This window comes from Xenopus tropicalis, chromosome 5 (assembly GCF_000004195.4).
Source record: "Xenopus tropicalis strain Nigerian chromosome 5, UCB_Xtro_10.0, whole genome shotgun sequence".
NCBI classification, from domain to species: domain Eukaryota; kingdom Metazoa; phylum Chordata; class Amphibia; order Anura; family Pipidae; genus Xenopus; species Xenopus tropicalis.
In genome coordinates, this window is record NC_030681.2 from 111,161,981 (window position 1) to 111,175,957 (window position 13,977).

Consider the following 13,977-nt stretch of genomic DNA (forward strand, 5'->3'; position numbering starts at 1 on the left):
CAGTTGTAACTGCATAGTTTTTTTCTTTTTTTTCATATTAATCCAACTGCAGGTCAAACAACTATCATTATTTACAATATGTTTCCAGGCTACTATCATCTGCCAATTTCATTCCTAGTTTATGAGGGGCAGATTGGCCACTTTGGCACTGCGTTATTTGGTGCAAAAGCAAAGCACCCGAAACTTCCCTGTGTATCATTACCTAAAATGGAAAAAATTCAACATGGAATGGACAGAAATAAAGGTTTTACAGTGGAAAAAGTTGTGAGTGATTTACAGACAAAGTTGTGCTGCTGTGTGTAAGGTATGGAGGAGAACTGACTGCCAGCAAACCTTCAGCCGTAATGCATACCACTGCTAACTGCCCTTACGGGAGTAATCAAAGGGAAAGCCAAACGAAAGTTGCTCACATGTAATAATTGTTTCCATGCACGCGTTACTACGTGCAGAACTGGAGTCAGTGTCTCATTACATTTTGCATTGAAATGTACTGTATTGAAATGAGCAAAAAAAACGTCACCTCTATGATGTCTTAATATCAACAGAAAGGAAGGTCTGCAAACCAACCTACACTAGAACCTCCTGTGAGCAGAGGCCTCAGATCCCAGCTAAAATGCATAGACTTCAACATGACGAGCCCTTTAATTAGGTGCATTGTGGTCATGCCCCATTATGCCTATGGCCGTGCCCCCCCCCCCCCCCCCCCCCATATAGCCAAGTCCTTATCTCCCTGATTCTGGCCAATTTCTATATTGCTATTAAGCTACACTTCTCTTGGACCTTCTACCAAGCCTGCCCTGTATAAACAAGAAACAGTTGGGAGGTTTGAGAAACTATTATACTTCTTACAAACTTCATCTTACTGTGCCTGATAATTGTTTAACTGGTTCTAGAAAACAACCAGTTGGCCCATCTAGCCTGTCTATTAAATGCTTATTTGTGTCTTTAAATTTCCTTCTGTCTATCCATTCCCTGTCTGGTATTCTTTAACTGTATTAGCCCCTACCATATCCTCTTAAAGGCTGTTCCATGTATTTACAACCTTTTTGTTAAAGACGTGGTTCTAATGTTACTATTCAGATACTAACGTATCAACTTCACATTGTGCCCTATACTTCCAGCCATCTTACCCTTCTGAAATATTCTGACACAGAAAAAATACTGCTTCTTTGAACCATGATCTGGAAGCAATTTAGAACCAGAAAGAAAAATATGACAGAGTGCTGACACACACAGGAGCTTTTGGGGGAGATTATAAAAGGTTGACTTACTATGCTCGACAATAAAAGGAATCAGTGGAACACTAAGATTTTATGTAACCTCACTAAAATATGATGTTATCACAAATAAAACGAATCTAACGTTCAAGCAGCACAGCATTTTTCCTGTGAATTCTGACTTCCGACTGTTTTCTGCTTTGAATACCAATCATTCCATCTGCCTAGCAGCTGCAATTCCTAATCCTCTTTAATAAGTGCAGCTTTCACAGCAACCTCAAAGTATCCAACTTATGAAAACTTCAATTCTCAGTCATTGGATGAATTCAATTTTAGCCTTTTGTCTCTTATGGAAAGTAGTATAAACAGTTTCACTGGGAGGTAGGGGCTACTACACTTAACTTATGAAAAGGGCAAGCCAAGCAACCCCAACTTCTGGTTCTAAAATGGAGAATGCAAATCAATAGAGATAAATTTCTCAGCATATAAACCGGACTGGCAGTGTTCAATCCTCAATACCCACAATCAGCAGATAGTACCATTGTGTTGTGGCCTGAAGCTGCCATCAGTTGCACCATTTGTATCTGCTTGGATTTTAGATAATACGACTGTAGATCAGATTAAGGATCAGGGGCTAGCCACTGGGCAACCAAAGCCCTGACAGGATGTGGTTACTTAATTTGTTGTCAGTTTTTGTGGGACGTTAAATAGACATATTTAACATTTGCCATGTATCCTTTGTTGGAATTCATTCCATGAAGTAGCTGAAGTACCTCCCTAAGATTGTATGCTTTTGGGCAAACCTGCAAGATATGTACTATTGTACCCAAGGGCTGGAATCACTGAAAACAAATATAAAAGGATGGTGTATCCAGCTTACATCTTTATTTCTGGGGGCATCTTTCTCTGACAGAAGTTTTACTAACTAAAAGTTTCAGACATTTTAAGAAAGTTGCAGAGAATGCTTAAAAGTGTGTAATTTCCCAAGCAAGAGTTTAGACAGTCCCTTGTGAATTCTACCGGAAATGTTTCCCCAGTGACACTGGACTGGTGCCATAGGGCGCAAAGCTTGCATTATGCACTGCTAATCCATAGACACTGGCACTGCTACATTAGATAAATTAATGTCTGGCAAAATAGCTGCCTGTACTGACCTGGCCTTAACATTAAGGGATTTATGAGGCTATGTAGTAAAAGGTACAAAGTTTGCCCAGGAGAAATACCCCATAGCATCCAATCAGCAGGTAGTATTTAATGGTCACCTGTTTAAAATCAACCATCTTATTCGTTACTATGGGCTACTTCTATTGGGCAAACTTAGTGCCTTTTATTACATATCGGGGTTAGTGTTGGATTGCTAATTGCCTTCCTGCCCCAAAGTAGCAGGCCCAATACTGCCCCCTTCACCCCCCTGCTATTAGTTCTACTGCACTTAGACCAGAGCCAGATATTTTGCCACCTCTGCTAAAGTGCTAGCTGAGGCATGGTCCTCACCTTGCTACAGAAGTGGACAAGCTCAAAGCTCAATAGTATTAAAACAAGGTTTTCAGTTTTGGGCAAGAATGATTTTGTATGGGATAAAATAAAGGAGATGTTACCCATACTGTATTTTGGGGAAAACACATTTGAGGCAGAAGTACATGTTTTATAAACTGGAGAATCCTTATCCAAAATGTAGCCTCCCTTGATTCAACACATCTGGCTAATGGATGCCTTCAGCATTGCATCATTACTCCGGGTAATATTAAGAGCACTCTATGTTGACAAACTCATATGAACCGTTAAGATGTTTTCATTATTTGCATTAAATCACTGGCACAGGAACCACACAGCTTTCTTTTGTTATTTCATGAGGAACATAGATTATGTTACTCTACAAATTGCCTTGCTGGAAAAATTAAGAAAGGACATGACATCTAAAACTGTTGGTCAGATAGTTCCACAGAAACCAATTAAGCCAATTACCATTCCCCCCACCCCATCCTTTAAATGCCCTTTTCATGATTCCTCACAATAGATCATTAATGCTATGTCCATGCAATACATTCTTCAGATGAAGCACTGACTTGATAATTGACCTGTAAAAATGTCATTCTTCTACAAATCAGCTGTTAAATGGATAAAAACGCCCATAAGCGTTAGAAGTGGTACAGGATATGATCAGTGAGGCGAACAGAAGCCATAATACCATTAAATTTATGTATGAATGGTCCATGTCAGAACTTAATTTTCTAGATGTTAAGATAAGTTTGCAGGATGGTAAAATACAGACCGACCTATATAGGAAAAGTGTGGCTAGGAATAATTTTTTGCACGCTAAGAGTTACCATAGTCCAAAAGTAATGCGTGCAATACCCAAAGGGCAATTTATGCGCACTAAAATAATTTCCTCGCGTCCAGAAAAGTGGACGTAAAGAGGAAGCGTAAAGTGGGCTTGTGGAGAGGTTTGCCGAGAGAGGGTATAATACAAATATAATACAAACTGCAATTAAGGAGGTGGAAAAATTGAATAGAAGTGATTTATTATCAAGTAAATGTAAGAATCTTGAAGATCAGAGAATAACTTTTGTCTCTACATATAGTCAACATAGCAGTAATGTACAAAATGTGATTTATAAATACTGGCCTCTAATAAAGAACGACAAACAGCTTGGCAAGCTGTTCCAAGATAACCCTCTTGTTTGCTATAAACGGGGATACACACTAAAAGACATTCTGTGTCCTTCTGTCACCAGAATAAAGACATCAATATTTAAGGGTTTGCAGAAAACAGGTACTTTCCCTTGTCTTAATTGTAATTGTTGCTCCTCGATAATAAAGGGTAAGTCCATATGCCATCCATCCAAAGGGTATGAAATACCATTGAAGATGTACGCAACATGCAATTCCTCATATGTAGTCTATTAGTTAAAATGCCCATGTGGGCTAGTATATGTGGGCCAAACCGTATTCTACATGAAGGTGCTCTCTTTTGTGTTTATAAACGTATTGGAAGGCTGAGCGGTGTGCCTCTGAGGATTGATGCATCGAGTCTGAGCAGGAAGCTGTTCAGTTGAATACCTATATTCTGATTTAGCCCATACGCTTATTTAGTTGGGCTTATGTAGAAAAGGTTCATAAACACTATCTGAACTTTCAGATATAAGTATAAATGTATTTTTTAACACAGACATTTATAAATATACATTTATATTTATATCTGCAAGTTTCAGATACTGTTTATTAATCTTTTGTACATAAGCCCAACTAAATAAGCTTATGGGCGTTTTTATCCATTTAACAGCTGATTTGTAGAAGAATGACATTTTTATGTAAAAATGGGGGGCACATTTTCCCTTTAACTCAGGGGTGGCCAAACTTTTTGGCTCAGGGTCCACATTGACTTCCCGCTGGGTCGGGCCAGCGTTACACTGTTTCTGCTTGATGGGCAAACCATAGTTTGCCCATACCTGCTTTAACTTATAAAACAAACACCCAAAAGGCATTAGGGTGAAGACATACTGAGCTACTAGTAGCAGCTACTTTTTCACGGTTACTAAACTCCAGAAAATACCCCGCCATAGACAATACTGAGAATTGCCTCTGCTAAAACACACGTAAAGACAGTTATTAGTAAATTATCAGCATTGTCTATTTTAGTAGCCACGACAAGTAGCTGCTACTAGTAGCTCTGTGTGTCTTCACCCTAAAGAGCAAAACTGTCAAAGAAAATTTTGTGAAAGGATTAGGGTGTCCAGGGGTCCTGCTTCTGAGCACTCTGTCCTCCGTCCTGCACCACCTCAAGAAGGACATTAAATTGGCCCCAATGGGGTCTGTCTGTAAAGAATTATTTAAATTACTTTAATTTATTAAATAGCGGGAAGGAAAGGACAAATAACCAGTGACATATTTGACAAATAAATCCTTCCCCTAAGTATGTTTTGTATATTTTCGACGACATTTTATATATTTCAACTTTTTAAAAAAACATGTTTAAATAAAAGGTTGAATCCTCAGCCAACTTTATTAATTACTTTTTCTATGTATTATAATTTGGCAATTTGTGTATTTTTTGTTATTATAATATCAAATATTTCATATATATATATATATATATATATATATGGTATGTAGCAAGAAGACAGGCACTCACGTATAAGTAGGTCCAAGGGAGCCTGGCTGCAGTCCCAAAATAATAGATGGAGTAGCTGTAGAGAGAGTCCGCACTCACAGGTCTTAAGAAAATATAGAGGTTTTATTCAAATCAACATCTAACGTTTCGGCTGCATCCACAGCCTTTGGTATGTATATATAAAGCTGTTGCGCAACCGGGTCTTGAAAAAAAGGCACAATTTATTTCAAAATCTTCAAAATCAACATTTTGACCCATTTTATATATATCTTGAATTTTTAAATTTTTAAAAATACTTTCCTTCCTAGGCTTAAATTATTATTCTATTTAAACTGGCCAACTTTCTAATGTTGCTTCAGTGTGCAAGGAAGTTACTTACAACAACACAGACACTACTGCACATACATAAAATGTAATAGTACCGGTATAAGATCAATTATCTGGAATGACCAGGACCGGGAGTTTCGTATAAGGGGCTTTTCGCTTATTTGGATCACTCAAGGTATTTAAGACTACTAAAAAATTTAAAATGATATAACCAGAATTGTTTTGCCACCAATATAAATTCATGCAGCTTAGTTATCATCAAGTACAAATTACTGTTTTATTATTACAGAGTAAAAGGAAATATTTTTTATAGGGATGCACCAAATCCACTTTTTTTGGATTTGGCTGAACCCCAAATCCTTCGTAAAAGATTCAGCAGAACATCGAACCAAATCCTAAGGGCAATGTAACGCGCGCCCATTCGGCCAAAAATGTTCCGTTTATGTGACAAAAACTCTCGTGGTTTTAAGTATTTAGATTTGGTTCAGCCAGGAGCGTGGATTTGCCCGAATCCAAATCCTGCTGAAAAAGACAGAATCTTGGCCGAATCTCAAACCAAATCCTGGATTCAGGGATCCCTATAATTATGTGTTTTCATCGAGTCTATGGGATATGGCCTTATCATACTATAATTTGAAGCTTTCTGGATAATGGCTTTCTGTATAAGAGATCTATACCTGTATTAACAATACAATGTATTTTCTTTATAGCCATGAAAAAGGATAATATAAGGAAATAATGGAGGCCAGCAGGAAATGCACTAAAGACTGGGTTAGATTTCCTGCAGACAGATGGGAAGAGAAGATGTTGGATAATCATGCATATTTAGTTTGGAAAGGCAGTAGCGTTCTGTTTACCTGCACAGTTACACATTTTGAAAATATCATTCCAACAGTGCTTGCAGAATAGGACCTTCACTCTTTTTTCCAAAACTTGTGTGGAAAAACAAATGCAGAGCTGCATAGGAACTTATACTGCATGTCTGTTTTTCCTTTGCATCTTTTTTCAGCCAGATTTGTATTTTTTAAGCTTGGTATTTTTCACCGGTTATGTATGGGGCTCCCAGAGCACCACCCTTGGCAGCTTACGTGGCAGAATTATATGACTTGCCAGAATCAGTTCAATATTTTTTACTAACCAAATGTCCTCAAATATTTTACCATGTGTCTTCCAGCAACTGGGCTAAAATGCATATGGTAATAGAACAAAGTAAAGCACTACAAAAACTTAGGCTAAAAATTCAGCACCTTCTGTTTTGAGCTTTTCTACAAGCCAACTGCCACCACAGTCAAGATTTATTCAGAATATGCCCCTAGTAGCTGCCCTTCATTTTTTCTGCTGATGCATATTAAATGCTCTGAGCTGCTACGGTTACCTGTGTTTAGGGAATGTCTAACAATATGCAAGGCCTTTTTTACAATTCAGGACACAGCGTGCAAGATGAATAAAATGTCTGAAAACAGTTGTCAAACTTTTTTTTATTTTGCAGGCTGTATAATGCATTGCGTACCTTGCCACTAGCCTCTGTGCTCTGAAATGGCATGCCCAGTGGATCGAGTATTGCCTGTTTTAGACAGTGCTCAATTCAAGAAGGACAGGCACCGAAGCACAGGTAACGCTGGACTTGATTAATAATCAACTCAATGATCAATTAAGGCTGATGTCAGACGTGGCGTATTCTCGGCAAGCTGAAAAATGCATGCCGAGAATACGCCCCGTTACTGTAAATGTGTCCTACCTGTGCCTGCACCCGAATGAATGAGATACGCTTGGGTGCAGGCACATGAAGCCGATATACACATTAAAAAGCAAGAGAATTTTACAGTTGCGGGGCGTAATCTTGGCAAAAATTCAGGGGCGTAAAATTAGGGTTTAACTGTAAAAAAATCTTTACCAAGTATTCACTGTGTAAGATTATTTTTTAACTCTGTGCTATTATGATATTTTCTTTTTATTAAGGAACATGAACTAAATAACTCACTGAAAAAAAGTTGCTATGAATTATAATGTATGGTGCCTGATAAAAGTAACTCTGCAGCAGGATTTTAAAAAATCAAAAGATTTTTTTTTTTGTTGTTTTGTGGTAAAGCTGTCACTTCTTATTTAAAAGTAATCTGAACCTGGAGTTGCTAAAATCATTGCCTACAAAGTAGATCTCTGAAGTCCCATTCAAAAAGGAATTCTTTGTCTGTAAGCAGAGACATTCCAATCCCTATGAAGAAAGGTAGCGCTCAGGCAAGAACAAAGGCTGCTTCTGTACCGGCTGTGCAGGTGTGTGCTCTTACATTTTATTTACTGGCCTTGCAGTACAGGTAAGAACCCACCAGAATTGAGCTGTGGCCTAAATGTACACAAACGCATATGGTTACTTTCCAAAGTTCATTTGACAAATAAACCTAAGGGCCACCACTACATGGCTCTCAGTCGACCCGTCAGGGTAAGAAATTATGCTCAGAATCTGCCACATTGCCAAAGAAAGTACTTTAAGGTTCGTTTCATCTGTGAAAACGGCCACATACTCCAGAGCAGGGATCCCCAACCTTTTATACCTGTGAGCCACATTCAAATGGAAAAAGTATCGGGGAGCAACACAAGCATGGAAAAAGAGAGTGCCAGAGTGCCAACATAAGCTATAATTGGCTATTTGGTAGCCCCTATGTTCACTGGCAGCCTACAGAAGGCTCTGTTTGGCATTATACTTGGTTTTTATGCAACCAAAACTTGCCTCCAAGCCAGGAATTCAAAAATGATCACTTGCTCTGAGGCCACAGGGAGCAACATCCAAGGGGTTGGTGAGCAACACGTTGCTCACAAACCACTGGTTGGGGATCACTGCTCCAGAGTAATGTGCACTGAAAAAGTTGCCATGAAACAAAAGTGGCTGCAAAAAAACACCAATTAAATTGAATGTGTTTCGCAAATTTGTCACCAAAGAGAAATTTGATCATCACTATTGATAACAGTGTATAAGTTAAAGAAATAAAAAGTCCTGAGATACTGTATTAGGTCAAGTTCAAAGCACTAAGAAAAACGTATTTGGAAGCCCACATCTTAAAGAGATCACATCAAACATTTTTACTGGGTAATTTATACACGGAAACAAGGGAATGCTGTTAGAAAGTCAGCTACTGTGCTAATTATCTGGGATCTAAGGGCAAGGGCACACAGGATGCATTGGCAGCCTCCAGATAAGTACATTTTTTGGCAGATATAATGGACAGATTCAATGCTCCCTGGTGCAGGCACAATGCTTCCAGTGCAGGCTGACGATCCACCCTGTGTGCCGCTGCCCTAATACTTGGGGTTTGTTATGAAGATACTAGGGACAGGCCCTCAATTAGGTAAACAGAAATAAAGTTTCAGAGATCAGGATTAGTGGTTGGAACCATTGGCTTTTCTTACACCCCCTAGTGTAGCCAAATCTATGAAAAGCTGGAGAGAAAAATTTTATATTTTGTTTCTAGGGTTTCCATAAAAATGTAGTTGCTGCTAAAAAAAATGCTTTGGAAAATTTGTCACATGCTAAATTATGCTTAATGTGCTTGAAATTGCTGAGACAGCTCTTCCAAGTGAATTGTTTTGTCTGGCATCCCATTAAAAAAACACAGAAACTATAGTAGAATATAGTAGAAATATATTTTATTCATTAACCCTAACATGGTGCTGTTGTATATATGCGTTGGTGTGGAGGTGCCCCTAAAGCAGTTATGGGGGTCAGAAAAAAAACCTTGCAGGTTTCGGTATAGATTTGCTCTTTTAAGTAAAGTGGAAACATCGAACTCCAACTATAACTGTAACAAGCCATGCAAATAATAAAAGACCAAGGTGAAAAAATTTGTCAAAACCTGAAAAGCAAGGAACATGCCCACAGCCTGACAGGACTCAATTTTGATCTTTTATATTGGCACCTTTTTAGTTGCAACTAGGCACTGTACACTATATTATTATGGAGGATAAATGCACAAGTAGTAGAACTATGCAAAGGCACGCAACCTATGGACTTTGAAAAGATTCGCAAAACACAACAATTTTTTTATTTTTGGCACGTGACATTTTTTAGTACCGGTAAATTTTAGCAACCATTTTGCAATAAAATCTGTCAGTGACGAAATGCAGGAATTTGCTACAAATCCATGCCTGCAGCAAAATTTTGCTCATCACTACTTCTATGTTTTTCCATCAAAATACTGGAACAACTTGTATTTACCCCACTACCACTTGCAAAAGTTAGAATCCAAAAACAGAGTGTGCTATGCTGGTCAAAAACTTCCCACTGTAGGGACTGCATGATCGATTAATAAAGATGCACCTTCACTAAGTAAAGTAGATCAAAATTCAAATTCAATGATCATGTCAATTAATTTTACATTTATCATCTCCTACAGTGAGATTCTAAAGCACATTAGCGGTTACAAGAATGTAATCGGGATATTTTGCTAAAGGTTCTATTTTGGAAGATAGGATTTTCTCCTTTGTACTGCAAAGCCTCTTTATTTTTAGCACAATTAGTTTATTGTAGCAAAAGAAAAAAAAGGCCCTTTCCATGCCCATTATTTTCCAAGGATATAAATGTCAGAGAAAATATGGTTCCCTTCCTGTGCAGACACTAACACCAGCAAGGATGCAGTTGTTCTAAAGATGACATTACTTCGTAGGCCAAGGACTGTGCAGAATATATCGTACAAAGCGGATCTATATTGAGATTATCTTCATTTTTCTCTTTCTAGAATAGGGCTGAGTGACCTAGGTTTGTTATTTTCTGTTGGACCACAATTTGCCTCTCTGCAGTTCAATATCCTAGAATTCTGCCAAAGAGCATAAAACATATACAGTAACTGAAAAATACTTTAACACATTGCATTAATAAATACATTTGAGATGTTCACAAATACAAATGTCCTGTTTCTGTATCCTCATTTGGATGTATTGCATAGTGACATCTTTTCAATGATTATTTTGTATCAGGCAGCTTTTATGTGGGACATGCACTCTGAATGGGAATCTCTTGGAATTGACAGCGTCACTCTTTTTCCTCACTTACAGAATCATAAGTTATTTGTGGTGGTGCTGAAAATGGTAAATGGTCAGAATAAATCAGAGACAGAAGCTAAGTAATATATGGTTCAACTGGGACCAAAGCATAATGGGAAAAAAGGTTAATCAGCAAGGTGATTTGTGGGTCAGCCTGGATTTTATGGGAGTCTTACTGGAAATGCATATTTCTGTCAGTAATGTGGACACAAGGGAATGTGCAAATCCAAGCTAAATTTCAACACAATGACAGAATTTTGTTGTTTTATTTCAAGCTGAACTGCAGACTACTCTTGGCTAAGCTTCTGGTGGTTATGTACCCTCCCTAACAACAAAGCAAAAAGAAACCAGACATAGCAAAGCACAAAACTTATTCTCTCTTTAGAAGAGAACACCGACATCAATACGGCATATGAGCATTTAGGAACAGTGACAATGAAAGAGAAGAGCAGACTTTCCTCTGTATTCATGTACTGCAATGCATACTGGCAACAATTCAGTTTGTTAATTGATCAGGTTTAAAAATTTCAGCTGACCAATTACTGCTGTTCTTATTATTGGGGATTTTAGCCCGAACAAACGGAACAGGAGAAAGGTGGCCATGCTGTGAATTTTCCTTCATACAGAATATGTCTATTTGGCCTGTGAGCTGAATGGTCAGATAATATATAGGACTGGCCAGTGTCTTGCCACATCAAGCCTCTAATTAGAAAACTCAGAATTAAAGGAGAAAGCACAATCAATTAAAAAATATTTCTGAAATGTCCTTTAAAGTCTAATGGCAGTTTCGGTTGCTTTCTTTCCCGCAAGAATATTGAGACAAGTCAACCTACCTTGTATGTCTTGCTCATTTGACTTGGGACTGCTTCTAGCTCTTCGTTCTGGCTTCTTTATCCCTGTTATCCCACCGACCCCACCACATCCTCCTCCATTGTGAGCTTTGCTATTGCCATTGTAAACAGTCGTGCAGTTTCCAATGTGGTTTTTGTAGAGAGTGGCTGGGGGACTATTAAGTCGGTTTTGTCTATCAATTTGTCGGTCTTTTAACTTTTTGTGTGGAGGCTTGCAGTACTGGTCTTCCCTTGTAATGTAGCTGGACATTCCATACAGTGGTATTATTTCTGATAAAAGAAGGCAAAGTCACACTTGCAACAAATGTTCAACCAGTAATTTTAAGAAACAACTACAGTATAAGAAAGTGTCACTATACCCTCAAATATCCCAGCAAAGTTGGTCTTCCTACAGTGGAATGCATATACAGAATGTTGGTATAACAGAGTCCTATGCAATTGTCCTAGCTATATAGAGTGGAATTTACAGTCCTGTTTGGCCAGTCACAAACCCAGTACTACTCCACTGGAGAACATTAGATGTAATCTTAGTCAAAGCCTGGTGCCTTGGGTTGCTGCCAGCTGCCCTGGTGAACTTGGGTAGGGTAAAATCCAGCACTTTCTGAAAAAATGCAGCCTTTCTCATATACATAGTCTTTCATTTAACCTAGCATGCTTGGATACTGAAAATATTATGAAATATAATATTTAGATGCAACAATTCATATTTTTGAGTCAGCCAAATGCCGAATCATCCGCAAAAGATTTGGCCACATACTGAACCAAATCTAAACCATAATTTGAAAATTGTCAAACTCTAAAAAAAAAGCATTCATTGTAAACATAACATTGTTATGAATATTCTAGTAATATATTTTTAAAAGCTTAGGATTCTTTTAAGTACATTGATAGACATTTGACATTTTTTTTCCCTCTGGTAGAATCATTGCAAATTATGTTATCTGGAAATAAAGCTTCAGGGAGATAAATATTCTGACATTTCTGTGTTTTTTATGCACCTGGATTTAGAAATAATTAAATGTCATGCTTAAATTATATTAATGGATTTCATAAGAATTTGCTACAAGAATATGTGGTTACCTTGTTCTCCATAAATTGGTGGAAGATGATGGGGAAAGAACTGAGGTGGTATGTCCCCAGGACCAGTAACCGGAGGATAAAATGGGTTGTGTGAATTGTGGAGAAAATGTGGATGATGTGCAAGGTAAGGAGGTAAATGATGAGTTGGAGAGATGGCTGAAGGATAACTGGGAGGATAACAGTCTGGGGATTGAGGTGTAACCACAACTCGCCGAACGCCTGCAGAATCTTCTATTACCTGCAATACAGGACTGAATGTGATCTCTTATAATGTAAAAGGATACATTTATATAAAAGAAAATGTAATTTCTAAGCTACGTCATATAAACATTAATTTAAAATGACCAGTCGATTTAAAGAATTTGTTAATACACTTGGGATAATAGTATTTTCTTAGCCAGGGTCAGACAGGGACTGCCACCCCAGGGGCCCGCACCCCCCAAGGTGCCACCGCCGAGCCCCCTAACCCCCCCCCCGCAGAGGCCCCTGCCCAACATCCTCCCCTGAGCGTGCGTAAGTGAAACACATCAGGGGAGGGACACCTGCAGCTGGGGGAGCACTGACAGGGGTCGGGTCTGGGCTGCCCTGTTCTTATCCCTTTCTGTTTTCTGGTTCTAACTCTTGAAACAATGTAGCAAAAGTCAGTTTTCCTCCCTTGTTATTAATCATCTAGCTTTTGCTAACAAGACCCATGTCGAGAATATAAACAGATATATACAACTTTCAATAACAATTCTATTTACAAATAACTCCATTCAAAATTCTTTCTATCTGTCTATGTGAAGGGCCTGCCTCATGTTCAATTCTAATATAAAAAAAAGTGAAAACTGATGATTCTTCGCCAGTGAAGTTTAGGGTATAAGGTGTGGGTGTCAGGACCAGTAACTTTCAGTCCACTTGTAGGAACACTTCAGTATGATCCGATATTTGAATATGTCTTTGGAACTTGAAACATTCATCTCTCTAACTCCATTTCCTTCCTAGGACACAATTATGTGTGATTTCAGACCGTGCCAACTACTGATGTGTGGATAAGGAGAAACTTAAAATGCATTTTTATACAAGTTGAAGTTCCACTTCATCTACCTGTGAGATGTAACCAGGAGGAACATGTATTGGTGGGATAGATCCATTTGGAGACATCATAGGAACTTCAGCAGGACCTAGAAGAAACAAAGTATATTATAGAGGTTATATTTATTCATAAAAAAAACTCAGTAACAAGTGCTGAGCCTGAACAGTGTGCTGATGCTGTACAGAACATTTAGATCACAGAGTACTAATAATTCAGCCGACAAATAATAGTACAGACTGTTCTGTAGGACAGTCTGAAGATTCATTTACGGTGAAAGGGCCAAAG

At 38.3% G+C, this 13,977-nt stretch overlaps 1 protein-coding gene across 2 annotated transcripts in view; it reads right to left on the minus strand.

Annotated features, from left to right (window-relative positions):
- fndc3b (fibronectin type III domain containing 3B) overlaps nt 1-13,977 on the minus strand; it is a 178,240-nt gene that overhangs the window by 78,670 nt on the left and 85,593 nt on the right. For both annotated transcript variants that reach the window (XM_012963399.2, XM_002931571.3), the window contains exons 4-6: nt 13,704-13,780; nt 12,618-12,855; nt 11,520-11,807 (exon numbers count right to left, since the gene is read on the minus strand). In XM_012963399.2, the coding sequence (XP_012818853.2) occupies nt 11,520-11,807; nt 12,618-12,855; nt 13,704-13,780 (603 nt within the window). The remainder of the gene's footprint in view (nt 1-11,519; nt 11,808-12,617; nt 12,856-13,703; nt 13,781-13,977) is intronic.